This window comes from Nelumbo nucifera, chromosome 7, assembly GCF_055504915.1.
Source record: "Nelumbo nucifera cultivar China Antique chromosome 7, China Antique-T2T, whole genome shotgun sequence".
NCBI classification, from domain to species: domain Eukaryota; kingdom Viridiplantae; phylum Streptophyta; class Magnoliopsida; order Proteales; family Nelumbonaceae; genus Nelumbo; species Nelumbo nucifera.
This window is the reverse complement of record NC_142655.1, coordinates 57,087,257-57,115,014: the sequence shown is the minus strand read 5'-3', so window position 1 is coordinate 57,115,014 and position 27,758 is coordinate 57,087,257. Positions and strand designations below refer to the sequence as shown.

General features: G+C 38.9%; 1 protein-coding gene across 18 annotated transcripts in view; it reads left to right on the top strand.

Moving 5' to 3' along the window:
* LOC104599709 (protein HESO1-like) overlaps nt 1-27,758 on the top strand; it is a 74,205-nt gene that overhangs the window by 44,612 nt on the left and 1,835 nt on the right. For all 18 annotated transcript variants that reach the window (XM_088891660.1, XM_088891661.1, XM_088891659.1 and 15 more), the window contains one exon: nt 26,558-26,603. In XM_088891660.1, coding sequence (XP_088747786.1) covers nt 26,558-26,603 — 46 coding nt within the window. The remainder of the gene's footprint in view (nt 1-26,557; nt 26,604-27,758) is intronic.

Genomic DNA, 27,758 nt, shown 5'->3' with positions numbered 1-27,758 from the left:
GATCACCAGTACTGATTCTTTCTAGAAAAGCTTCCCAGCAAAAACTACCAACCCTAGGGGGAATTGGTCTACACCAAACCTCATTAACCGGGAAGGGAGGGACAACAGGACTAGGGGACTGACTTAAGACTTTGAAGAAAGAGGCACAGGAAAATGAGCCGGTGGGAGTGGGGGTCCAGATTCTAGAATCCAACTTAGCAAGGTCCAAGAAAACACTATCAAGGATACCAAGGAGACTCAAAATACTATCCAAGCCTAAATCTCTCACAGCCCTTCTCAAGCCCAAATTCCACCCAAACCCAGAAGAGGAAGATGAGGGGGTAATATAGGAAGAAACTGGCTCATTTTTTATGTCAGAAAGGGCAAACAAGGAAGGAAATAGGTCCTTAAGAGGGGCATTCCCCACCCATGTTTGTTCCTAGAATTTTATGGAGTTACCTGAGTTCAAATCATACTTGATGAGAGGGGAGAAATTTGTGGTCCTAGCTCATACCTCATGAATGGCTTTCCAAGGTGACACGCTTGTGGTCCTAGCTCGGATCCCAACATCCCATCCATTTTTCTCCAGCCCATGTATGCTTACCACAACTTTAGCCCATAGTCTCTCCTTTTCTATTGGGAGTCTCCACAACCATTTCCCTAAAAGAGCCAAATTTCTTTTCCTGATGTTCCCAAACCCCAAGCCACCTAGGTTTTTGCTCCTAGTCACCACCTCCCAACTCACCCTATGGTCCCTTTTGTCCTCTCCTAGTCACCACCTCCCACCTCCCAACCCTAGGGGGAATTATCTTGCTTTCTTGAAATTATTCAAATGGATGACGTACCTGAGGGTCGAGGCCACCACTATATGCTATGAAAGGGCACTAGATGAACAAGGGAATGAATTGAGTATCAAGCCTATTTTGGTGAAATTTGTTTCCTATAGGAGGTTTATATCATCCCCCCAAGAAAAGATTTTAGAGACTTGGACACCTCGAGCTAGTATTCCTTTAGGAAGTTTGAAGACTTCAAAATATAGTGATTTTAGTAAAATTGAAGTATCCACTTCTAGTGGAAATTCTTTGGATATGCTAATGCTAGAGAAGGTTGGCATTAGTTCCGTTGTTGTTTTGAATGTACCACTGGATGAAAGCAAAGGCCCTACTTTTCATCACATGTTGAAGCAAGGGATACGATAGAATAACTTCCAATTTAGGTATGGACATAAATCATTCTAAAGACCATGAAAAAGTTTTCATGGCAACAGACATATATGGTGCAATTGGTATTTTCAGATATTCCTACAACTGAGCTCCAGAGGTATGGCGTGCCTTTTGTGAACTATGGAGTCTTGCAACCAACACTATGCATGTATCATTTGGAGAGTTGGGGATCTCATTGTAGGATATGAAGATTGTATGTGGCTTACCTATCCTTGGCATACCGTATGAAGAGCTTATTCCACAAAATAATGCTCTCCAGGAATTGGATGCATGAAAGGAATTAATTTATTCTCCCATTATCACAAAACTTCTACAGATATATGTCCAACTTTGTTAGCATTGTTGGATTGAAGTCTTTGTATGTATGAGTATTCGGCTGATAAGAGTTCTTATTAGCCTATACTTAAGTTTTAGTTGTCCTATACTGGGCCTAATCCTGTTTAATGTTTTAAGTTGTCTGGGTGTCCCATCACTAATCAGGGGCATTCCAGTAACTTCTTGTATCATTGTACTACATCATAATATAAATAATAATACTGTCGACTGAGCAGTTCAGTTCGACATTCACTGCATTTCAGATTTTCTCTTCTCTCCTTTACTACTTCGAGTACAACTCCTAAGATTACATGGTATCAAAGCAAGTTTGAACCTAGGGTTTCAGCAGGCGCACTCTCTTCTCTTGCTGTCTTTTCATCTTCTCTCTTCCTTTTCTGGGTTGCTGCAGTAAAGACCTAGGGGTGTAAGAGAGTAAAGCAAGTTTGAACCTAGGGTTTCTCTTGGTTGTAGGACTCAAGGGAAGTAAGACCCAGAAGTAGATGTCCTACTAGGTTGTTTCCAGTAAGTAGTAGCTATTTGGCTACTAAGAGAGGTCTGTATAGGACAGACCTAGTTGAGGACTGATTTCAGCAGTCCTAGCATTAGCCGAAAGGGGGAGAGCCTCTTCTACAGTTGCAGCGTCGGTGCTCCAGCAAGACTCTTACAGCACAGTGGTAAAGACTTACACTACACAGTTGCAGCCTCGAACTTTTACTTGCTACTGTACCCGAACTGCTTCAGCTCAAGTGAAGATTACCTAGGGAGCTGCCTCCAGATTGTCCAGCACTGTGAACCTTAGTTGAGGACTGATGTCAGCAGTTCTAGTATTGGCCGGAAGGAGGGACACTCTCCGTACAGTTGCAGTACTCGAAGTTCAAGTAGAGTCTGCATAGCACAATAGTTGAGAACCCTTAGTTTCAGGTCAGTTACCAGCCCAGAACTCCTTGCTTGCTGCTGTAACTGAACTGCTTCAGAACTGTGACAGTCTCGGCAAGTCTGAAACTGTGTCGAGTGCTGTCAGAACCTGCTGTAATCACTTCGGCAAATCAAAACCTACTTCAGAACTGCTTCAGAACCTGCTGTGATCATTTCGGCTAATCAGAACCTGCTCCAGAACTGGTTCAGAACCTTCAGAATTGCTTCGGCTAGTCTTAATCAGTGTCACCTTCACAGCGGCTGCAGTCAAGATGTCTCCAATATCCAGAGAAGTTTCTTCTATGGATAACAGGCCAGCGGCAAGTGGGAACCTTGTCACCAGCAACAATGGTGAGAACTCACAGAATACTCCAACAGGGTCTTCTTCTCCTATGGAACAGGTTACTGATTCCTCTGGAACTGGTGCTTTGGGCGTCACTGCTAGTGAGGTAGAGGACCATAGCAGGGCATTAGCCCGTCTAAGGAATAATTCTTTTGCTTCTACATCTCTTGCCAGATCAGGTACAACCTCTGCTTTCAGTGCCACTGGATCTATTGACTCTACTTCTTGGGTTATTGATTCCGGTGCAACTGACCACGACACATATGTCTTCCTTATTCTCTTCATATCATTTGTTATCTGGTCAGGATAAGATGAGAGTTGCTGACGGGTCTTTCTCCACCATCTCTGGAAAGGGGGTGGTTGACCTAAGCAAGGACCTCTCTCTTAAATTAGTCCTACATGTTCCTAGTCTTACCTCCAATTTTTTGTCTGTTTCAAAGCTTACAAAAAATTTGAACTGAGTTTTATTGACCACTACTCTCGATGCACATGGATTTACCTGTTAAAAGGACGGGATGAAGTACCACGGATAACTATGGCATTTTGCAAGATGATTGAAACTCAGTTTAATAAGAAGATTAAGCAATTCAGTTCAGACAATGCTGTTGAATACTTTGAAAAATCCTTGAACTTATTCATGGAAGATGCTGGAATACTACATCAGTCATCCTGTGCTTATGCCCCTCAGCAGAATGGGGTTGCTGAGCACAAGAATAGACATCTATTGGAGACAGCTCGAGCCTTGCTATTCCAGCACAAAGTTTCCAAGCAATACTGGTCTCAAGCGGTTCTTACTGCATCATATCTGATAAATAGGATGCCATCTAAGGTGTTGGGTATGAAAACCCCTTTCTCTGTTTTGTGTCCCACTCTTCCAGATTTTTCCCTTCCTCCTTGGGTCTTTGGCTGTATATGTTTCATACATGTGAAGGATCCAAAGAAGACCAAGCTGGATCCTAAGGCTACAAAGGGAATATTCCTGGGGTACTCTCCTACACAAATGGGTTACAAGTGTTATGACCCTGTCTCCAAGAGAAAGTATGTCACCAGAGATGTGGTCTTCTTTGAGTTTCAACTCTATTTTCAGTCTTCTCATAATCCTCTTCAGGGGGAGACTAGTGAGATGGAAGAGGATCATTCTCCCTCCTTTTTTGTTCCCCTATCTACCTCGGGTCTTCCATCCTCTCTTCCTATTCCTTGTGGCATTCCAGGTCAACCCAGTGAGGCTCCCGTTGTGCCAGTTACCTCTCCTGATGCTGCACATGTTCCTGAAGGCTCCAGTAGGCAACAGAAAGAGATACTTACATACAACAGAAGAAAAAGGGGCCCTCAATCTCATGACAACAACCAGTTGGACTCAGATGAATCTGTCTCTACAATCCAAGGTAATTCCAACTCACATACTTCTGATTTGGATCTTCCTATTGCTCTCCGTAAGCCTATTCGCTCTTGCACCACCCGGCACCCCATTGCTGATTTTGTTTCTTACTCACATTTATCTCCTGCCTATCACTCCTTTGTATCTGCTCTTTCCTGATGCTGTGTCTGATCCAAGGTGGAAAGAAGCTATGAATGAAGAAATGAAAGCCCTAATGAAAGCAAGAACTTGGGAATTAGTGGATCTGCTAAAGGGGAAGAGCACTGTTGGGTGCAAGTGGGTGTTTACTATAAAGCACAGAGAGGTCGGGTCTATTGAAAGGTACAAGGCCAGACTTGTGGCAAAGGGGTTTACTCAAAAAGAAGGGATTGACTACAAAGAAACCTTTGCCCCAGTAGCAAAGCTCAACACAATTCGGGTTCTTTTGTCACTAGCAGCAAATTTTTCATGGGAACTTCATCAGCTGGATGTGAAGAATGCCTTCTTAAATGGTGACCTTCACGAAGAGGTATTTATGGAACCTCCACCAGGCTATGATTTTGGTAGAAAGGTGTGCAAACTGAGGAAATCATTATATGGGTTGAAGCAATCTCCCCGTGCATGGTTTGAGAGGCTTTGTGGGGCCATAAAGAAAGTGGGGTACACTTAGAGTGGTGCAGACCATACCTTGTTCATAAGGAGACAGGATAACAAACTTACTGCACTCATTGTTTATGTGGATGATATGGTAATTACCGAGAATGACTTGGAAGAGATAAAAAGACTGAAGGGGTTTCTAGCTTTGGAATTTGAGATCAAAGACTTGGGTCATTTGAGATATTTTCTTGGGATTGAAGTTGCCGGGTCAAGAGAGGGAATCTACATATGTCAGCGAAAGTATGTTCTTGACCTCCTAGAGGAAACAAGCATGATGGGGTGCAGGCCAGCAGATACTCCAATAGAACAAAATCATGGCCTGTAGGAATCAGTAGGGGAGGACTACTGTGATAGAGAGAGATACCAAAAATTTATAGGGAAGCTGATATACTTATCCCTCACTCGGCCAGATATTGCTTATGCTGTGCATGTTGTCAGTCAATTTATGCACTCTCCAAAGATCCCTCATATGAAAGCAGTTGAAAGGATTCTCAGGTACTTGAAGACTTGCCCAGGGAAGGGAATTCTCTTCAGGAAAAACAATAGAATTGAAATTGAAGCCTACACTGGTGCAGATTGGGCTGGGTCTGTTGGAGACAGGAAGTCGACCTCGGGTTACTGTACATTTGTGGGAGGAAACCTGGTCACATGGCGCAGTAAGAAGCAGAATGTAGTGGCTAGATCAAGTGCAGAAGCAGAATATCGAGCTATGGCTCACGGGGTTGCTGAACTCTTATGGCTCAGAACTCTTCTTAATGAACTTGGCATTAAGGCTGAAGGTCCTCTCAGGCTGTATTGTGACAATAAAGCTTCCATCAATATTGCCAACAATCCCGTGCTGCATGACAGGACAAAACATATTGAGATTGATCGGCACTTTGTTAGAGAAAGAATTGTCTCGGGTGAACTCTGTGTGCCTTATACACCATCTGAGATGCAAATTGCAGATGTACTGACTAAAGGGCTGGCAGCAGCAAAGTTTAAGGACATGCTTGGCAAGCTAAACATGATTGATATCCATGCTTAGCTTGAGGGGGAGTGTTGGATTGAAGTCTTTGTATGTATGAGTATTCGGCTGATAAGAGTTCTTATAAGCCTATACTTAAGTTTTAGTTGTCCTGTACTGGGCTTATGTTAATGGGCCTAATCCTGTTTAATGTTTTAAGTTGTCTGGGTGCCCCATCACTGATCAGGGGCATTCCAGTAACTTCCTATATCATTGTACTACATCATAATATAAATAATAATACTATCGACTGAGCAGTTCAGTTTGACATTCACTGCATTTCAGAGTTTCTCTTCTCTCCTTTACTACTTCGAGTATAGCTCCTAAGATTACAAGCATCATGAGATGGAGACTATTCCTATACTCATTGGGTAGAGCACTTGTATAGGGAGAAATGGTGTATGGTATGATGGAAAGTAGAAACCACTTCCAAGGAAGATAGCTCTTTTACCTCTCAAAGCTTCTAAAGAGTGTCTTTGTACCTTTCTTATCCTTATGGCTAAGCATCTTCGTCCTTCCTTATGGAAAGGGGGTTGTAAGGTCTGAAAACTTCTATATGACCTCAATTATGGCTTCAGACAAAAGGGTATCTCTTGCTCTAACTGTTTTGGGTTATATTTATCATGCTTTAAATTTAGTAGCCACTTGTCATACAGGCCCTAACAATGCTAAGATTCATTTTCCCATCCATTATGTAATTGCTTGGTTGGGGGAGTATTTTTTCCAAACTATGTTGGACCGCACTCTAGTAGAGAGTATCCGTATTCTTAACCATACATGTGCCGCTAAATCTCTTTGGGTTCTCATTAAATGAGTGATCGATTTGCTTAGGAATTTTTTCGCCAAGCAAGCAATTTTCATATTCACTTAACTGTTATTGGATTGGATGAGGATATTAAGCTCCATGACAAGAATTTGGCATGAAAAGCTCTTGAATTTTAGGTTTGCATATGTTCCCGCGTATTACCTGTTCGAGTTGGTACAAAGAGTTTATGACCAGGTTATTGCTTGTAATCGGTTATCCTTTGTAGTTACAAACCGGTCTAGTTGGCCGCTTAATGACTTAGCACGGGCTTGGGTGCATGTCCTTGTTGAAGGTTTTGGTATCCATTTTGTTGCACTGAAAAGGAATCATTAGGTTTGCATTACCTTTTCATATGCAAGATGGTGGAGGTGAAATTCACATGAATATTTTAAGCATTCTGTGCAACACATCATCAATGTTATTGACTTGAAGAAGGAATCTCCCCAATTGTGTAATCACTTTGTTCTTGGTCCTTTAAAGGATGCTTCCACTTGTCTTATTAAGAGAACTACCACTTCTAAGGAGACTGCTTCAAGTTCTAACCTTCTCACCAAAGAAGTTGGTTCTAACTCTAAGAGGGCATTAGATCATTCAGAAGAAGACTCAAACATTCATTTTAAGTGAGCTCGGTATCTGCATCCCTAAATTGATGTGGTAGAGGAGGAGGATCCTCTTGACTTGGAGAATTGTTCTGATGATTTTCCAACAGTAAGATAATAATATTTTAATCCTTTATTCATTTGTTCGTCTACTTACTCTAGCTTTCATTTCTCTTTCCTTTTTTTAGGGAGTGAATGCCATTGAAGGTCAAGACCTTCTTAGCATGCTTGCACCTATATTAGGGGAAGATGGAGAACAATTATCACACTCCCTAGAGAATCTCTCTGTTGCACAGGACACGATTTTGGTTGATAATACTTCTGAGGATGCACTTCCAGGCTTTAGTATCCTACTTTCTTTAGAAGGTAATGAGAATAACATTGAAGTTGAAGGTAATCATGTGGTAGATGTTTTACGTGATAAAGATAAGTTACATTCTTCAGGAGATAATGAGGAGAGTGTTGAAGTTGAAATTGGCTATATGTGAGAAGCTTCATGTATCCATGATGAGTTACCTTCCTTAAAAGGTAATGAGAAGAATACTGAGGCTGAAAATGTTTCACATGTTGATGATAATTTACTTGCCTTAGAAGGTAATGAGGAGTGTATTGGTCCACCTACTATTACCTTTTTTGGGAACACGGTGTCCTAAGAATTGGTGGCGTTAGAGATGCCTGAAACTCCTTTATTCCCTCTGCGATAAGTACCTTCAGATCTACTTGAGGAGCAGTAACAGAAGTTGACGTTGCTTGTTGAAACGACTCCTTAGCAAAGGTACTTGCTTGAGGCTCCAACTAAGTAAGAAGAGATGCAATTTCTGCATCTCTTGAATTTCTTTTGAAGGCATGACTGGCATGGATGTTGACTCTTGAATTTCTTCTGAAGGCATGCCAACTTTTTGTAAATGGGATGTTATTTCATCCACAAATTCATTTTCTTGAATTGAAGATTCAGGATCTTCATGTATTAGATCAACTTTTCAAGTGGCAAAAGTTGAATGTGAATCAACCTCAAAACTTTGTGTATATGCCCCTGTTTCAAGTAGAAACTGGTTTGTTTGATAAACATGTATCCGGAAATAAATGCGCATCTTTTAGCTTCCATGTCCGATTTTGCTTTTTTTGATCTTGTTGTAGCAAAATCAGCAAGAGAAGTGGAAGTATGGAAGCAATACTTTGTAGCTTTCTAGCCTTTGGAGGTCTCTTGGACCTAGGCTTAGGAATGGGAATAGGAGATTGTTTTGAAGATCCTTCAATTATCGCAAAAGGCTTCTAATTAAAAATAACTTTCTTCCCGCAAGAGGAAGAACCTTTTCTTTTATAGATTCCGAGTTCAATTACCCAATGCTTCAATTGTGTATATGAAGGAACATTGGTTGCCTTTTCTTTTATAGCTTTATTAAATGCCTGGGGAATAGATTCTTCCTTAGAAATGGTCGCCATCATGACTTGTTCTACAGGAGGAATTGGTGGTAGTAGTAAGGGGATTCACATCCACAGTGAATGTTGCTTTGTAGGAAGGCTTCTTTGAGCCCCCCATTTTATCCTTTTTTGCAGCCGTGAGTTCATGGTAGTGGACAATTACCTTTGGTGCCATGATTTCTTCCTGTATAGGCACAATACGAATATAAGGTTAATGCATGAATCATCATCATTTTCTTTATTTTTAGTCTATTGTTTCATTTTAACTTCTTTCACCAGAGATGAAAAGGTGAAAGGGTCACACCGAACATGCCAAAATTATGTTAGTGGAATTTTTTTTAGTAAAATTTCTCACACAACATAATTCACCCAATTAGACTAATAACTGTGTTTTATTGATATTTGGGTAAGTCCCATTTAGGAAATCATGTAGATGTTCCCTTAATTACATCTTTACTAGGGGTAGAGAAAACCTCTTGATTTTGATTTAGAATATCCTAGTGAAGGGGTATAGGAAGAAAACAATATTCCCTACCTTCCTCTTCATTTTTTTTATGCTCTTCACACCAATCTTCTTCTCTTTTCTCTTCCTAGTTGCCTCCTAGTGCTAGAAATCTTGCAAATAAATTAGTATTAGCCAACAAAATGGCATTAGCCCCTTCTCCTTGTAGGAGAGGGGGTTATATAGAGGAGAGAGTGGTTAAGTAACTCCCCACCCCTCTCTTCCTAGGGTGCCAAGTGCCACTGTACTTAAAATGGGTTAAGGATGGAAAAGAAAACTCTTCCTTCCTAGGGTGACATGTGTCCCTCCACTTAAAGTAGTTAAAGGATGCATGTCCCCACCCCTCTCTTCTTAATGATGCATGTCCAAAAGATGTATTTCCCCTACCAATTATAAAATTAATAATGAAAGGCTAGCATATATTAGGAGGTTCATATTCAATATATCTGGGATATGTCAGCCATTTTGAAGGCTAATGAGGAAAAATACACCTTTTAAATTGGATGAAACATGCCAAAATGCTTTCAAAAGCATTAAAGATTACCTACTAAAATGTCTTGTGCTAGCAACACCTATAAAGGGAAAGCCTTTGACTTTAGTAGGAGCAAAGCTCAATTAATGATGAGGGGAAGGCAAATGCTCTTTACTATTTGAGTAGAACTTTAGTAGGAGCAGAGCTCAATTACTCCCCAATTGAAAAGGTGTGCTTAGTGTTAGTGTTTTCTATTTAAAAATTAAGACATTATTTGCTTGCACACCTGATCACATTAATTTGAAAGGTCTGCCCCTTAAAATATTTGCTTTCCCAACCGGTCTTAACAGGAAGACTAGTTAAATGGTCCCTCATTCTTTCAGAATTTGAGATCAAATATACTCCTTCAAAGGCAATCAAAGGGCAAGCAAGAGTTGATTTTCTAGCAACTCATCCTATGCCCGATGATGGAGTTATTAAAAGATCTCCCCGACAAGAAGGTTTTTGTATGTAGAGGTGACAAAGCCTTGGCAACTTTACTTTGATGGAGCTTGCTCAAAACAAGGGGCAGGGGTAGGAATTGTATTTGTCACACCTCCAAGGGAGTTGATTCCTTTTTCATTCTCCCTAACATCATTATGCTCAAATAATATTGTTGAATATGAGGCAATTATTAGTGTGTTGGAAATTGCACGGGAGATGAACATTGAAGACTTACAAGTGTATGGTGATTCTCAACTGGTTGTTAACTAGTTAAATGAATTGTATGGGGTTAAACACCTGAATTTAATCCCTTACTTCAAAAATGCCAAAAAATTTGCGGCTCAATTCACCAACATCTCTATTGGTTATATTCCAACATCAAAGAATGACAATGCAAATGCATTGGCCAAGTTGGCCACAACGCTAATTTTGTCGGAACAAAAAGAACTAGAAATTACTATTGGTGAATGGAATATCCTTCCATCTATAAATAAAAGAGATAAAGAAGTTGAAATTGTGAGCTTCATCACAATATAGTTAGAAGGAGAAACTATAGATTGGAGGGTGTCCATAATCAATTATTTGCGGTATGGGATTATCCCAATAGATCCTAGAAGAAGTGCTAATGTACAATGTCAAGCTGTTCACTTTAGGCATATAAATGACACTCTATAGAAAATGTATAAATGGAATTCTCCTCAAGTGCTTGTCTAAAGATGAAGCTTTACAAGCTTTCTATGAAGTACATGTAGAAGATTGCAATGTACATCAAGATGTCCCCAAGATTGTGAGAGAATTGGAAGAGTTGGATTACTATTGGCCCACTATTATATTGGATGCTATATGTATCCTAAGGAGTTGTGTTGTGTCACTATCAAAGGCAAAGGAAACCATTACAAGAAATTGCAAATGTGAGCATGGTCACAATTTATCAAATTGAGGAAGACACAGATTGGAAGCAACCTATCATTGAATATTTGCAACATGGAAGGTTGCCTACTGACCTAAAGAAAAGCGTTGACATACGACGGCGAGCCCCTCACTTTACAAAGGTGCCTATCCGATGAAGAGCCAAATAATGCTTTACATGAAGTCCATTCTTGCACATGTGGAGCCCATCAAGCTAGGCCAAAATTGGCATGACAATTAAAGAGGTTAGGTCATTATTGTCCTACCATGGTTCGAGTTGCAATAAAATTTGCATCCTCCTATAACGTATGCCAATTACATGGAGATTTCATATATCAACCACCGATGCCTCTTCATCCTACCACTCTATCATTGACGTTTGAAACTTGGGAGTTAGATGTAGTTGGTCCTTTTGAACCGTCATCTTCTAAGTTACATTCATATATTTTGGCTGCCATAAGATTAGGGCAATAGATGTTGCCAACTTCATTTAAAACCATATCATATATAGATATGGAATTCGCTCCAGAATTATATCGAATAGTGCCTCGTACTTTGGGTATAAGGCTATGATAAAGTTGGTTGAGAAATATAAATTCTAGCATGCTAAATCTGCAGCCTATAACCCCTCATCAAATGGACAAGCAGAAGTTCTCAACAAAGTTCTCTACAAAATACTTAAGAAGATGGTATCCAAGAATAAAAGAGATTGGCACGAGCGCCTCCCTGAAGCACTTTGGGCATATCGAACAACACTTCGGGGCAGAACTCATACATCCGGAAGAAAATGTAAAGATAAGGTTTTTGAACTTGAGTCTCTTGATGAGAAGAGACTCATAGCTCAACAAAGTCTTGAAGTATACCAAGCCCAAGTTGTAGGTGCCTTTAATAAAAAAGTGAGATATCATTCACTCGCAGTGGGAGATTTAGTGCTAACCATGAGAAGACCTATGATAATCACAAGGAAGACTTTAGGAAAATTTGAGCCCAAATGGGAAGGTCCATATATCATCACTTAAGTTTTCCAATGGCGGTATATGAGTTATCTGACCCTGAAGGTCAAATTAGATACCCTTGTGTAAATGAAAAATTCCTTAAGTGCTTTTATGCTCAAGTTTCTACCACTATGAAGTTAAACTTCAACCACCGATTACTCTTATGTAGTTAACTAATGAGTAAAACCACCATGTTTGCATGTGGCTAAATTGCTTGGACAAGCCACCAATGCTATTAGTACGTGGTAAAACTAATAAAATACCCCACCAATCACTCTCATGTGGTTAACTGTTGGAGCAACACATGAACAACGTTGTCTTGATCCCTAAATGGGCACGCGGGCAGCTTAATATATAGGTTAAACTACAACATTAATGAAAAACATATATTTCATTTGAATATCAATGTCATCTATAAAAGTTTCTAAAGAATGTATGGATATGTCATTACATTTCAAATATCTTTAAAAAGTTGGTGCTTTTGGTCATATGAGAAATAAATTCTCATAATTAAACACTTGAGCCTCGTGGGCTTTCATTTGTTCCTCTCGAACTTCCAACTTGCGAGCCTTCAATTAAACTTCTCGTTCTTTACATTCCACGGGCTCATGGTCAAGAGCAGATTTCTCTGTTTTCAAGGCCTCATCCTTCTATTATTCTTCAACAAGTTCTATCATCCTTGAAGCTATCTCAGAACAGTTCACAACCATGTCAACCTACCTCTCGTGAATTGCATTGATGCGATCAATACATTTCTTATAACGAGAAATTGCTTCTCGGTGTTTAAGTTCATCTATGCGTGAACCCTTTGCAATTTCAGCATTTCGGGAGTGAAGGTCTTTCACCATAGATAAAACTTTGGTCACAACATGGGAGAATTTCTCCACCCTTGTCCGAAGATCGGGTGTTAGAGCCACCATGGATTGTGTTATGATCTTCTTACTCTTGAGAATCAATTCCTTAGGAGAGGAGTTGTTTACAATTTCTTGAATTTCTTGAATGTTGTGATTCACAAACTCCGTCATATAGGACGCCATGTTCTCAAGAAAGGTAGCAATAGGTGCACCAATACACTCCTCATTACCTTCTGAGGTAGGTAAATTGCAATCATCCATCAACATGTAGAACATTTTCGGCTATGGTATGGTATTCTTCTCATTACCTTCTAAGGAAGGTAACTCATCACGGATACATGAAGCTTCTCGTATGTGGCTAGTTTTAGCTTCAACACTTTCATTATCTCTTGAAGAAGGTAACTTATCTTTTATGTGAAGCATCTATCACATGATTACTTTTAAGTTAAATGTTATTCTCATTACCTTATGAAGAGGTAGCATATAAAAGCCTGGAGGAGCATCCTCAAAAGTATCATCAACCAAAATCATGTCCAGTGCAAGAGAGACATTCTCTAGAGAGTGTGATAATTGTTTTTCGTCTTCCTCTAATATAGCTGCAAGCATTCTAAGAAGGCCTTGACCTTCAAAGGCATTCTCTTCTTAAAAAAAGGAAAGAAATGAACGAGCTCACTGGGGGAAGACTAAACATCTACTTGTCCTCCAGTTTCAAGTCTTCCTTATGCAGGTTATGAATTCAAGGTGGAGGGGTTGCCCTAGACGATGCCTATCAAAGTGAATCACACTGAACTTCCACATATTGGCAAGCACTAGAGGTTCTAAAAGGGAAGGACAAACCTAGAGTAAACAGGTGAACAAATGCATAAAGGATTAAAAATAATAATAATTATAAATATCTTACTCTTGGAAAATCATCACGAAAATTCTCTAAGTCAAGAGGATCCTCCTCTATCTCATCAATCAAGGGATGCAGATACCGAGCTTGATTAAAATGAATGTTTGAGTTTTCTTTTGAATGATCTAATGCCCACTTAGAGTTAGAACCAACTTCTTTGATGAGAAGGTTGGAACTTGAAGCAGTCTCCTTAGAAGTGTTAGTTCCCTCGATAAGACGAGTGAAAACATCTTTTAAAAGACCAAGAATAACTTGATTACGTAATTGGAGAGATTCCTTCTTTAGGCCTATAGCATCGATGATGTGTTTCACAAAATGATGAAAGGTAATGCAAACATGATAATTCCTTTTTGGTGCAACAAAATGGATACCAAAACCTTCAGCAAGGATATGCACCCAAGCCCGTGCTAAGTCATTAAGCGGTCAGCTGGACCGGTTTGTTATTGCAAAGGATAACCGATTACAAGGAATAGCCTGGTCAACCAAGAAGGCAAGCAAACTTATTTGGGCAATAGGGCTCTAAAACTCTCTGTACTAACTCAAACAGATTACACGCGGGAACATATGAAAGCCCGAAATTCAAGAACTTGTCCCCCCAAATTCTTGTTATGGAGCTTAGTATCCTCATTCAATCCGGTCGCAGTTAAGTGAAGATGAAAATTGCTTGCTTGGCGAAAAAATTCCTAAGCAAATTGACCACTCACTTAATGAGAACCCAAAGAGATTACATAATGGATGGGAAAATGAATCTTAGCATTGCCAGGGCTTGTAGGACAAGTGGTTACTAAGTTTAAAGCATGATAAATATAACCCAAAACAGTTGGAACAAGAGATATCCTTTTGCTTGAAACTATAATTGAGGTCATATAGAATTTTTCAGACCTTACAACCCCCTTTCCATGAGGAAGGACAAATATGCTTAGCTATAAGGATAAGAAACTCTTTAGAAGCTTTGAGAGGTAAAAGAGCTATCTTCCTTGGAGGTGGTTTCTACTTTCCATCATTTCTTGAGGAAGAATTGATAATACCATACACTATTTCTCCCTATGCAAGTTCTCTACCTAGTGAGTATAGAAATAGCCTCCGTCTCATAGATGCTCACAAAGTCGAGCATATATCTGTAGAAGCATTGTGATAATGGGACAATAATTTAATTCCATTCATGCATCTAATTCCTAGAGAGCGCTATTTTGTAGAATAAACTCTTCATACGGTATGCCAAAGATAGGTAAGCCACATACAATCTTCATATCCTATATTGAGATCCCCAACTCTCTAAATGGTATATGCATAGTATTGGTTGCAAGACTCCATAGTTAACAAAAGGCACACCATACCTCTAGAACTCGGTTGTAGGAATATCTGAAAATACCAACTGCACCATATATGTCTGTTGCCATGAACACTTTTTCATGGTCTTTAGAATGATTTATGTCCATTCATTTAGTAGGGATAAAAATTGAGGACAACCTTAAATTGGAAGTTATTCTATCATATCCCTTGCTTCAACATGTGATGAAAGGTAGGGCCTTTGCTTTCATCCAGTGGTACATTCACAACAACAGTAGAACTAGCGTCAACCTTCTCTAGCATTAGCATATCCAAAGAATTTCCGCTAGAAGTGGATACTTCAATTTTACTAGAATCACTATATTTTGAAGTTTTCAATCTTCCTAAAGGAATACTAGCTTGAGGTGTCCATGTCTCTAAAATCTTTTATTGGGGGGATGATATAAACCTCTTATAGGAAACAAATTTCACCAAAATAGGCCTGATACTCAATTCATTCCCTTGTTCATCTGGTGCCCTTTCATAGAAAATTGGGGTGGCCTCGGGTACATTAACCATCTGAATAATTTCAGGAAAGCATGATAATGTAAGGTAAAAGAAAACTCATTAAATTTCAAGTGATCTCCATAGTGAGATCTGATTGATTATACCTCAACCTTGTTTTTTAGGTTCTACATGATTGTCTCAACTAAGAAATCATCAGAACCTTTAATTTTGATTAATTTTTAATCATCTACCTTGATTTTAATCTTTATAGGTTATGTATGATAATCTACACTTGGAGATCGTCATAACCTTGAATGTCGATTGATTCTGAATCATCCATATTAATATATATATTTTTTTTATCAGTGTCCATATTAATAATTCCTCAAATCCTTGATTCTTAAACCTCAATTTTAATCTTGATGGATTTTTTATCTTGTTAGGTCCTATATGATGGGATATACGTTTACAAATTAGTGGAACCTTTAATTAATTTTAGTCATAATTTGATTTTTAATTCTTCATAGGTTCTTTATGATGATCCTCACTTGAAGATCATTAGAACCTTTAATTTTGATTGACTTTTGTTATCATTATTATTGGGAATTATTTAAATCTTTGTTAACCACAAATTAATTATTGATAGGTTCTATATGATGATCTACACTTGGAGATCATTAGAACCTATAATTGATATTAGTCATTTGTTTCAATAGTTGTTTAAATCTTTATTAGGTCCTATATGATGATCTACACTTTGAGGTCATCAGAGGCTATAGTATTTTAATCATTTATTTTGAAAATTCTTAAATCTTTGATATTGAATTTAATTCTTGATAGGTTCTATGTCTACATATATTATTAGAACTTTCAAGCTTTGATTAATTTTTTTTTTTTATAATTGAAATAATTTTATTAATCAGCAGTAGACAATAGTACAAAATCCCCAAGGAAAGGCACGAGTTGCAACCTCGCCGGGCTAGTTAAGTACAGATTTCCAAATTAATAACAACTTACAAAGAAGCACAAAAAAGATCTTCCCTAGAAACCCCCTGTTTGGCTAAAGCATCAGCCAAAGAATTAGTAGAGCTACTAACCCATTTTACCTCAACTCTCATATTGCTGGTTAACCACTTTACTTTTTTTATGAGATCTTTGTAGCCCCAAATGGTGGTATACAAGTTTAGGAGCCACCTTGTTACCACCTGAGAGTCCCCTTCAACTAGGAGATGCTCCACCCCAAGCTGGTTTGCGATCTGAATTCCTTGTACTGCAGCAAGGATTTCTGCCCTTGTGGAATCCCCCACTCCCACCGAAGATGACACGGTGTAGGATGAAGCAGAATCAACAGGATGGTTCTTCAGCAAGAATCTGATGGAGGGCTAGTGAGCACGACTTCAGATTACCTTTTCTACCAAAAGGTAATATCAAGAACCCTTCTTGATCGCCCCCACAGGTGGAGATCGAACTGGTATGGCGGCAAGAGCAGGAGAGGAGACAGTGTAGTCAAACTGTGTTGTCTCTCTTTGGAAATCAGCGGTTAGTTAGATGATCTGGAGGTTCGCCCTGCTCTTCTATTTATAGCCTTAAAGAGAGGTTCTCCTAATCCCATTAGGAGTTTCCTAATCCAAATATTTTATTTGGATCTAGACTCTCTTTAAGAGATAAGGATAATCCCTTATCTTATCTGCAGATAAAGATCAGCCCTCCTAATCTAATTAGGAGTTTCCTGATCCAAATCTTTATTTGGATTTGGACTCTCTGAGTGGATAGGGATAATCCCTTATCCTATCTACTGATCTAAATCCCAAAACCGCCCTCTTTTAATTAATCCCATTAAGCCAGTTCAAATTGGGCTTTTGGCCCATTAAGTCCATTTGCTCATTTAACCTCCTAACTGCTGCCCAGTTGGTTATTCTTGTATGGCGTGGGACCCAAACATTGATCTACACATCAGCCACATGGGTTCAGCCCAGCCTCTCTTACAAGGCCTGGCCGAATTCACTGTATGAGACAGTGAACCCCTGAGTCCATCACCATGGGCTCTTAATAGGCCAACATTTACACTAAATGGTCCTTGGGTCAAGCCACCTTATAAAAACCCAAGGACTGTGGGCAGATGCAAGATTAACCCATTAGGTATTACCCTCAATGGTCTTACACTTAACCTCTCAGTCCATAATGATCAAACACTGCCCGACAAGAGAGGACCTCTCCCTCGGCTACAAGGTACAGTGCTGCACTCTCTACTCTCATGGATCCCGGGAATTAAAACCTTATGCAAACATTTTGAAACCATAATATATATCTCTATATAAATATATTTTGCAAAACAAATTTCAACGGTTGAAATCGATTGCTAGCAGTTTTGGTTTCCATCAGAGAGAGTGCATCCCCGATCATTCACTTTGTCCGACAAAGGGGCTGATCCTGTCACTATGATCACCTACTCATATGAATTCTCGGACTGTCCCAACATACCCAGGTTTTGACCCCCTCTAAGGACTGATTGACATATCAAAGACACCCCAATCCGACACCTAGTACAGTATCATAATCGAGTCTAGGGGTTAGGTGTAACATTCTAGTTTTGCCCATCTATCTCCAAGGTCCAAGGCAATATTGGAATTTTGGTCCAGTTCAGGGTTTCAAGAAAACCCACACTACATGCACCTCAGGTCTCACCCTTGCAGCTGAGACAGACCACTCCAACCTATCCAACGACTATGAAGATTCTAAACTAACACGAGTCTCATATGTGTCCAGTTTAAGGGTATTACACAGAAACACACCATAATAACATGAATCAAATATGTACTTTATTCATTTACATTAAATGTCATAATGTACATCATTTTGATTGGAGCTAAGGGCATACACTGTCTAACACTTATTTCTCAGGATACCCCCTATATCTGAAGGCCCGGGGTTGCCTTGGCTGCTTCCATCAAAGTTCAGCTTGACGACACCTTCCAAAGGCGGAACCCATTCTGACAGAATTCTATCCTTCTTTGTTGAAGTGTTAGCTATTACTAGCCAATTCCTCCACAAGTCATCAAAGGAGAATTCAATCTTTGATTGATTTTAATCACCTATATTGATAACTTTTCAATCCTTTGATTCTTGACTTCAATCTTTATGGGTTCTATATGATGATATATACTTGGAGATCATCAGAACCTATAATTGATTTTAATAATTTCTTTCCATAATTCGCTATGATCTGATAGGTTGTATATGATGATCTACACTCAGAGATCATCAGAACTTACAATTGATTCTAATCTTTTATATCTATATTTTTTTTCTTAAATTCTTTGATCTTAAATTTAATTCTTGATGGGTTCTATGTGATGATCTACACTTTGAGATCATCAGAACCTTAATCTCAATTAATCTTTGAAATTCATTTATTCATCTTGAGATTTTTTAAGCTTTAATGCTAATATTGACTGGTTATGCATGAGTTTTTAAGCTTTAGAGGGTACCCTAAACAATCTCAAGGGTAAGGGGAATACTTGTAAAACATCTCTAAGATGATCCTATTATCAAGAAAGCCATTTTCTCTCATCAATCTAACAATAAATAAACGTTTTCAGTGATAAAATAGTTTTATACATCCCTACCCTAATATTTTAGGGAAACCCTGAACGTTCTCAAGGAGAATGGAAATGTTTGTAAAGCAACCCCAAAGCACAATGATAAAGACCAAAACAAATCTCTTTTATCAATGGTAAAAAAATCACAATCATAAACATTGGATGAATAAATAAATAAATAAAATTTCAGGATTAAGGGGTAAATAAATATATATATATATATATATATATATATACTATTTTGGTCGGCTGGAGAGTGGGATTTTTCTCCCTTCTGAGAACAGCCAAACCATCTCTTCACCTTCTCCTCTCTTTCTCTTCTCTTCCTCTCCTTTCTCTCTGTTTTTTCTCTCTATTTTCCCTTTATTTTAGGAAGGAAATCAGGTCTGATTGAATATCTAACAAGGTATCAGAGCCTTGATTGTCTTCCTAGTTTTTTTTATCTTCTCAATGCCTTTAGCAGGTCGAGTTTCAGATTTCTTGGTGAATACTTGGAGGAGCGAAGAGAGACTAAAAAGGAGTTGTCATTTCTTGTCTAGGGAGGTATTCATGCCTCCAGTTGAAGTAGAAGGTGTGGTTTCAGTGGAGTTTTAGAGAAACTCTGTAATCGATGTGTCGAAGAGGGACTTTGACCAAAAAGGTCACAGTTGTGGTTTTCTGGACTGGATGTATAAGAAGTTATTTTCTAGACTTTTCTTATTTGTGGAAGTGAGTAATAGGTGTGAGAACAGTGCTGAAACCTGTTACAGCACATGTTTCAAAGCTTTTGTCTGTGTTTCTTGTTGAGTAATACTACAAGGTTATATCAACTCTATCAAGAATACTTTAATCTGCAACAAGGAACTCAAACACTTGAGGAGTACTATGCTAGTATGAAGAATCTTCAAAATGAGCTGAATATCTATCATCCCTCGACATCAAATGTTAAAATTCAGCAGCAACAAAGGGAGCAACTAGATGTGACCAGATTTTTGGTTGGTTTGAAGGCTGAGTATGAATCAGTTAGGGCTTAGATCCTTTGAGGCTTTGCTCTTCCCTCTCTTGAGGAAGTGTATGCACAACTTTGTAGGATTAACATTGGGTCTTCATAGAGTCCCACAATCTCAGATAGATCAGCCTTTGCAATGATGAGAGGGGGAGGTCATGGAAACAGAGGAGGTCGTGGAGGACCTATGTTGCACTGTGGTGGTGGGCGTAGTGGAGGTCAAGATTCAGGGGGATGTCATGGTAGAGGTCGCAGTTATGGGCCTAAGAAGTGTACGCATTGTGGGATGGAAGGTCACACTGTTAATTTTTGTTATGATTTACATGGACATCCATATACATGGGCCAATCATGAAGCAACAGGAAGTGCTGATGCAATTGATACTCATGTAGACTAGACCTATTCACGGGCTGGGCTAGGCTTTGCCTTTACATTAACAGAAAATGTTCAGGCCTGAGCCCTAGCTCGATCCGACCATTGGGCCTAGGTCTTGAGCCCGAGTCCGACCCGACTATAAAGCCCGGGCCTGAGCCCGAGACCAACTAGAAGTTTGGAAAAAAAAAAGATTTTTCCTTTTTAATTCAATTAAAAGTTGTTTTATTTATACTAAAAGACCTCAAAGCCTAAAAAAATAGTGAAAAGTCTCATTATTACTTGAAAAAATAGAAGAAAAATATATTATATATATTCTTTTTTATTATATAAAATATATTTTTATTAATATAATACATTATCAAGTCGGGTTCGGGCTCGGGCTCGGGCCAGGCTTTTTTGAGAAATCTCGAGCTTGGCCTGAAAAATGTCGGACCCGATATTTTAGGCCCCGAGTCCGAGCCCGCGGGCTTGAAATCTTGTCCAAGCCCAACTTAGATCGGGCTGGGCTAGGCCGGCCCGTCGGGTTACTTGGCACATGAACAGGTCTAATGTAGACTAATCAAGTACCTTCTACATCTACTAGTGCATCTAGGAAGGAAATGATGAGTATTTCACGTGATGAGTATGAAAAGTTCCTTCGAGCTACTTCCCAATAGAATACAAGTACTCTTGCCTACTCAGGTATGGCTTGTTTGCCTTAAAAACCTTTACCTTGGTTTATTGATGTTGGAGATTCCGATCATATGGTTGGGACTCCAGGTTTGTTTTCTTCCCTTCTCCATCTTCTATGTCACAAACAATCACTTTAGCTAATGGTTCTACCTGTCCCATTTGTGGTGTTGGCAATGTAGACATGCATTGCTATCTTTATCTTTAGTTTTATATGTACCCAAATTCCCTTTCAGTCTTATGTATGTTTGCAAATTGACAAAATCTCTTAGTGTTCACATTAAAATTCTTCATTCTGACAATGGGAACAAATACTTCTATACCCTGTTTCAAGAGTATTTTGAACAACATGGGATCATTCCTCAAACCTATTGCACCTATACACCTCAACAAAATGGGGTGGTTGTCATCTACTTGAGGCTGCTTAGTCCCTTTTGCATCCCATGAGTGTTCCTAAACGATTTTGGAGTGATGTTGTTCTTACAGCTTGTTTCCTCATTAACCAGATGCCTTTGTCTATCCTTGGAGGTCAATCTCCATTCTCCGTCTTGTTTCCTACGTTGTCTCCCTTTCCTCTTATTCCAAGGGTTTTCGAGTGTGTATGCTTTGTTCATAATCTACACCCAGGGATTGACAAATTAGATGCCCGCTCTACCAAGTGTATCTTTCTTGGCTACTCTCGGACGCAGAAGTGATATAAGTGTTATCATCCATTCTCTCAACATTCCTTTGTGTGTCCTGATGTTACCTTCTTCGAGTTTGTTCCATTCATTATGAGTAGTGATAGTCCTCATTCATCCCCTATGGTTCCACTTCCAATTCTTGTTGGTGACCTCATTCCTCTTCTTCCTGTTACTTCCGTGTCTTCGTCTCCTCTAGTGCAGGTTCCTACTGAGGGACCACCTATCAGGCATGTGTATACGCATCGATAGGTTCCTTCATCTCCTCATGTGTCTTCCTAACCCTGTGATGCCTTCTCCATCTGATCTTGATCTTCTCATTGCCTTGCGTAAAGGTAAACATAGTTGTACTTTGCATCCCATTTCTAACCCTGTATATGGAGCAACCACTAGGGTTTGTTGCTCAAGGGGAGGATGCTAAGGTGTGTAGACGTAAGAAGGCAATTTACGGGTAGAAACAATCTCCATGTGCCTGGTTTGGTAGATTTAGAGAGGTAATTAAAGACTTCGGTATGAAGAAATGTTAGGTTGATCATTCGGTGTTCAGCTATGATTATGAAGCTGGAAAGGTACTGTTGGTGGTATATGTAGATGATATTGTCATTACAAGACCTTTTCAAATAAATTATTTGACCATTACCCTGGCCAGACATTTCCTTTGCAGTGAGTGTAGTTAGACAGTTTATGCAAAAGCCTCGGATTCCCCATTGAAATGCAGTTCTAAGGATTGTATGGTATTTGAAAGGAGCTCCAGGTCATGGATTATTATACAAATCAGGAGGAAGTCTTGAAGTGGAGGGTTATATAGATGCAGATTGGGCTGACTCATTGTTTGATAGGTCTACTACAAGGTACTGTACTTTTCTTGGAGGAAATCTGGTAACGTGGAAGATTAAGAAACAAACATTGGTAGCAAGAAGTAGTGTTGAAGTTGAATATAGAGCTATGGCACACTTAACTTGTGAGTTAGTCTGGTTGAAGAACCTTCTCCATGAGATTAGGTATACACTCAACAATCCTATGTAGTTGTATTGTGACAATCAAGTTGCTGTTCACATTGCATCTAATCCAGTATTCCACGAGCGAACAAAACACATTGAAGTTGACAGTCATTTTGTAAGAGAAAAAGTGCTTAGTAGAGTGATAAATACAATACATGTGAATACAAGGAGTCAGTAGGCTGATTTGTTCACAAAAGGGTTGAGTCGGGAAAAGGTGGATCATATATGTAACAAGCTAGGATTATATGATATATACTCTCTAGCTTGAGGGGGAGTGTTAGAGTCGACAATCTAGGGGTATTTGAGTCATTTCAGAGTATTTTATTCTAGGTTGTGTTGTTTATTATGTTTGAGATTGAATTGAGTGTCCCATACTTAAAGAGGGGCACAACGATCATTGAACTCTGATTAGAAATCTATATATACTATTCTGGTCGGGTGGGGAGTGGGGTTTTTCTCCCTTCTGAGAACAGCCGAGCCATCTCTTCACCTTCTCTTCCTCTCCTTTCTCTCTATTTTCCCTTTATTTTAGGAAGGAAATCAGGTCTGATCGAATATCTAACACTCCTAAATGCTTATTGCATTATAAATAAGGCCCAATTAACTTAGGGCCTGTTGTTCACTAAACTGGACTACAAGCCCCTTTCTTTCCTAAATTGTTTCAGCCCAGCCATAGGACTAACCGGGCTTAAAAGGTCTATTGGAAAGAAAGCCCTCTCTCTCTCTCTCTCTTAAGTTGTGATTGGAAGTAGCTTAATAACATGCTCCCTATTCGACAAAATTAAGGACTTAACATATACTATACTATATATATTATATTTATACTAAATATTTTAATATATATTATATATATTCATGAGTTGACATGTATCCACGAGTCAACTTGCATAAGAGCATAGTTGTCAAGGCGACGCCTAGGCGACTAGGCGGTTTTACATTGTCGCCTCGCCCAAACACCTATGGTTTTGTATACTAGGCAACCGCCCAGAGACTTAGGCGAGCGCCTAAACACAAGGCGGGTGCCTAAATCCAGCTTTAGTGCTCTTTTTTTTTTTCAAAAAAAACAGGGGCTTCTTCTCTTCCAGCCCAGCTTCAGTTCTATTTTTCTTCGAAAAAACAGGGGCTCCGCCCCTATTCTCCATATTCAATGCTTTTTTTTTTTTCAAAAAACAGGGGTTCCACCCCTATTCTCCTCCTCCTCCTTCCCTTCCTAGTTTCTAGCTTCTTGCACTTATTATTTTTAACAGCCGAACCTACTCCCTTCCTAGTTCCTAAACTTATAATATAGTTTAGGTAAGATTCCATCGCCTAGGCGCCTGGGCGCCCCATGGTCGCCTAGCCTCGCCTAGTCGCCTTGACAACTATGCATAAGAGTGCATAGCTTATTCTCGTTTGTTAATTATTCTTATATAAATGAATGCAAAGCCTTTATTCTCATACTTGGTCAATATGGGACCTTGAATGAAGAAGCAAATTTAAATAGTGAGCATGTGAGTTTTACATTTAACATCCCACATTGACTAATAGGAATAGACAACTATGAGTGTAGGGTGGTCATATATTTTAATGTCATAGGCCCAAAGCCTGGCCCACACAACGTTTATATATATACACATTATATAACATAAAATATTATAAATATATAATTGTTTATTATTTGATATCATAGGCCTAATGCCCAGCCCAGCCCGGCCATGATCACCCCTAAAAAATAGTAGCCACATAAGTTTTTGTTTATTCCTGTGGGCTGTACAGCTCCTCCATATTCACTAAAAATGGGTGGAAATGTGACATTCAGAATGTATTTCAACCAATATAAATTATATCTTTCACAGAGAAAAGGAACATTTACCTCCATATCCAACACATCTTTGAACTGGTTTACAATCAAGCTCAATCTAATATAAGGGAGCAAATGTTGCTAGAGGTTATTGGAAGTGGCCTTCTTTTTTCCTTTTTTTTTGTGGAAATTCTTTGCCTTCCAAATGCCCTACAGGATAGTAAAGCTAGTAATTCTCTGTTAGATTGCACCCTTACTCAAAATCTATTATTTGGCCAATGTTGGATAGTGAGGCAGTAGATGTACATTGCCACCAATTAACTTCAGTAATTGAGAGAAAGAACTCTCGGTTGTTCCCATCCTATGAAACCTGGTTTTTGTGACCTAATGGTCACAATCTCTCTCTACCACACAAAACACATTTGTTCACCAACTTCAATTTTTGCATATTGAGCTTGTTTACTGTCACTTTAGGAGGGATTGGAAACCCCAAATCTTATTTACTCCAAGTGAAACAGTAGATTTCATCTAATTGTAGGCAAGCTCAACATGCAAATTCAAGTTGTCCAACAAGTGCAGTGTGCAATTGTAGGAAGATGCAACCTTTGTTCATAAATGCTGGGTTTAATGGGATATTTAGGTGATGTTTGGCATTGATGATGATTCCTCACACCTGTTTTTTTGAAAATCAGTGATTTTCCAATAACCACTCTTTTTTTTTTGGTATAATTTCCTCCATGTAAGCCAATTTTGTAGAAATAACTTTTGAGATTGTTTAGTATTGATTTTCAAGAGTGATTATTTTTCATTGAAGCACTGCAAAACCTTCTCGCCCCTGCCACATAGGGTGCCACCTCACCCAACAAAAATCAGAACCACCTGAAAATTGGGGAATCACTGAATGTGGTGATCCCTTGCCTAAGCTGAATGCAGGGATCAATCTTTTGCTGATTTCCCAAAAATTGGCATTATCAGCCAACCAAACAAGGAAAAAAAAAAACAAATCTTAAATTTCTGATGTGGATCCGACGTGGCACCGATTTCTGGGAAATCGGCATTTATGCCAAACATCACCTTAATTCTTTATTTCCAACCTTTAAAATTATTTGGCAGCAGCATTGTCGTACAAATTTGTTGTATTAAGATCTCTCTTAAGCTATCCCTTTGGTTCCTCTTTTTTGTAAGTACTATTGTCTCATTTACATGGATCCATCAAGTTGTCTTCCAAGTTCTTCATTAGCTTTTATACATCCTAATTCTCTCTAGGAAGCAGGAAAATGGGACTCTACACCATTTCACCACCCTTTCCATGCATGCCACAAAGACTTAATCTGAACATATGTGGCAAAATAGATGGAGCTTACCAAAATCATCAGATATAACCATGATTAAGAAGACTGGTATGCATCGTTATTAATCTTTTTTTTTTTTTTTTTTTTTTTTTTGGGGGGGGGGGGCATTGGTTATGAGGCCATTTATTGGGAAGGTTGAGATTTTTATTAGTGTCTGAATTTATTTCTCAATTGCTTAAAGAACTCATTTCTTTTTTTTTTTTCAGTTGTATCAATGTTCTTAATTTTTTATCTATTCTTTATCTATTAATAGTGTTTTTCTTTTTAGGGTGTTGGTCTTTGTTGCATGCTTAAGCAACAAGCATGATCTAGTGCCTTGGCCGATAATATCATTTTAACAACATTTTTCTATTGAACATGATTTTCTGCATGCAGAAAACCATTGATGTTGAACTATATTTAGTGTACTGGAAATTGCTATAGTTGTATAGAATTTTAATGATCAATCCACAAGACGTTTGCTGTTGTTTAATTGGTTGAGCCATGTAATTTGATATTGAATGCCAACTTGATTTAATATGTTTTAATCTTTAAGATCCTCTTAGATTATACTTAGAGAAACAATGTCTTTCTCTCCATATATATCATGTCCTTTTTTTGGTTGTGCAGACTCGAGACCCTCCTATATTACCTCCATTTAGTGAACTATTGAAAAGTAAGTTAACTGTGCAAACAATATATTTCTTTTTTGATGGATAGTGCTAGTGATATATTACGTCCATTAGTTTCTTATTTTAAGGCTGATTCTTCTTCTTCCTAAAGATTCAGTGACTGTGATACCCAATTGCATGGTCTTGGTCTGATTCCAAGCAGACTGATGGTTTGCTTTTGACTATGGTTGTGTTCACATTCACCTCATTCTTCTCCCTCCTGAAAAGGAAAATCCTATATCTTGTACCCTCTTCTTCTTTGGTGGTGTGGGGAGTGATTTGGGGCACACTCCAAATCAGCATTTTTTTTTTTTTAAATTTGTAGATGTATAATAGATTAATGAGAAGTTTAAAGAATATGGTGGGGACATTAGGGGTTTGCCTGGTTTATAAAATATGGTTTGTGCCCAAATCAGCACCTTTTTTCTTTTTCTTGCTACCAATTACCTTCCACATACAGAACATACAAAAACTTTAAAAAGCATGAATGAACTACTTATTGGAATAAATTAATGGTAGATAGGGTCATAGAATGTTGGTTTATGTTATTGAGCTTATGAGAGTAAGTCCCAGTCCGTGCAAATTAAAAGAGTTTGTAAAACAAGGGATATGAAGGACAAAATTTGAGTCTGGTTGGTTTAATGCTTTAGATGTGATATCTTCTGACCTGTTGATCAATAAGAGGATTGGAGCAAGTTGAAGCAGAACATTAATTTGGATAAAATTGAGTCTGGGGGATAGAATGATGGAGAGGCAGACAAGATTAGGATGGCCCAATTGAAGGTTATATCTTTATCTTGCATTTGTTTATTATCTCTGATTCTCTATTCCTTAATAAAATTCCTGACAAGTTTTAACAAGGCATTCTCCTCGTGTGCCTTGAGACAGTCGCATCCCTAGGCTAAGGGGTGCAACATGGACAGGCCTACGATTAAGAAGGCCCAATCAAAGTGTTTACCTTTTGGCTTGAGGCCCTGGACCAACCTGAGGCAAAGGAGGTAGCCAGGATGATTTGATCTTAAAAACTTGTACCAGCCAGCCTTGGGCCTAAGTGGGATGGCTCACTTTGGGTGGGCTTGTTTTACTGGATGCTTCAACTGAAGACCAACTCATGCAAAAGTTTGGGTTGCAGCCCTACTTAGGTTCATACCTGATGCACC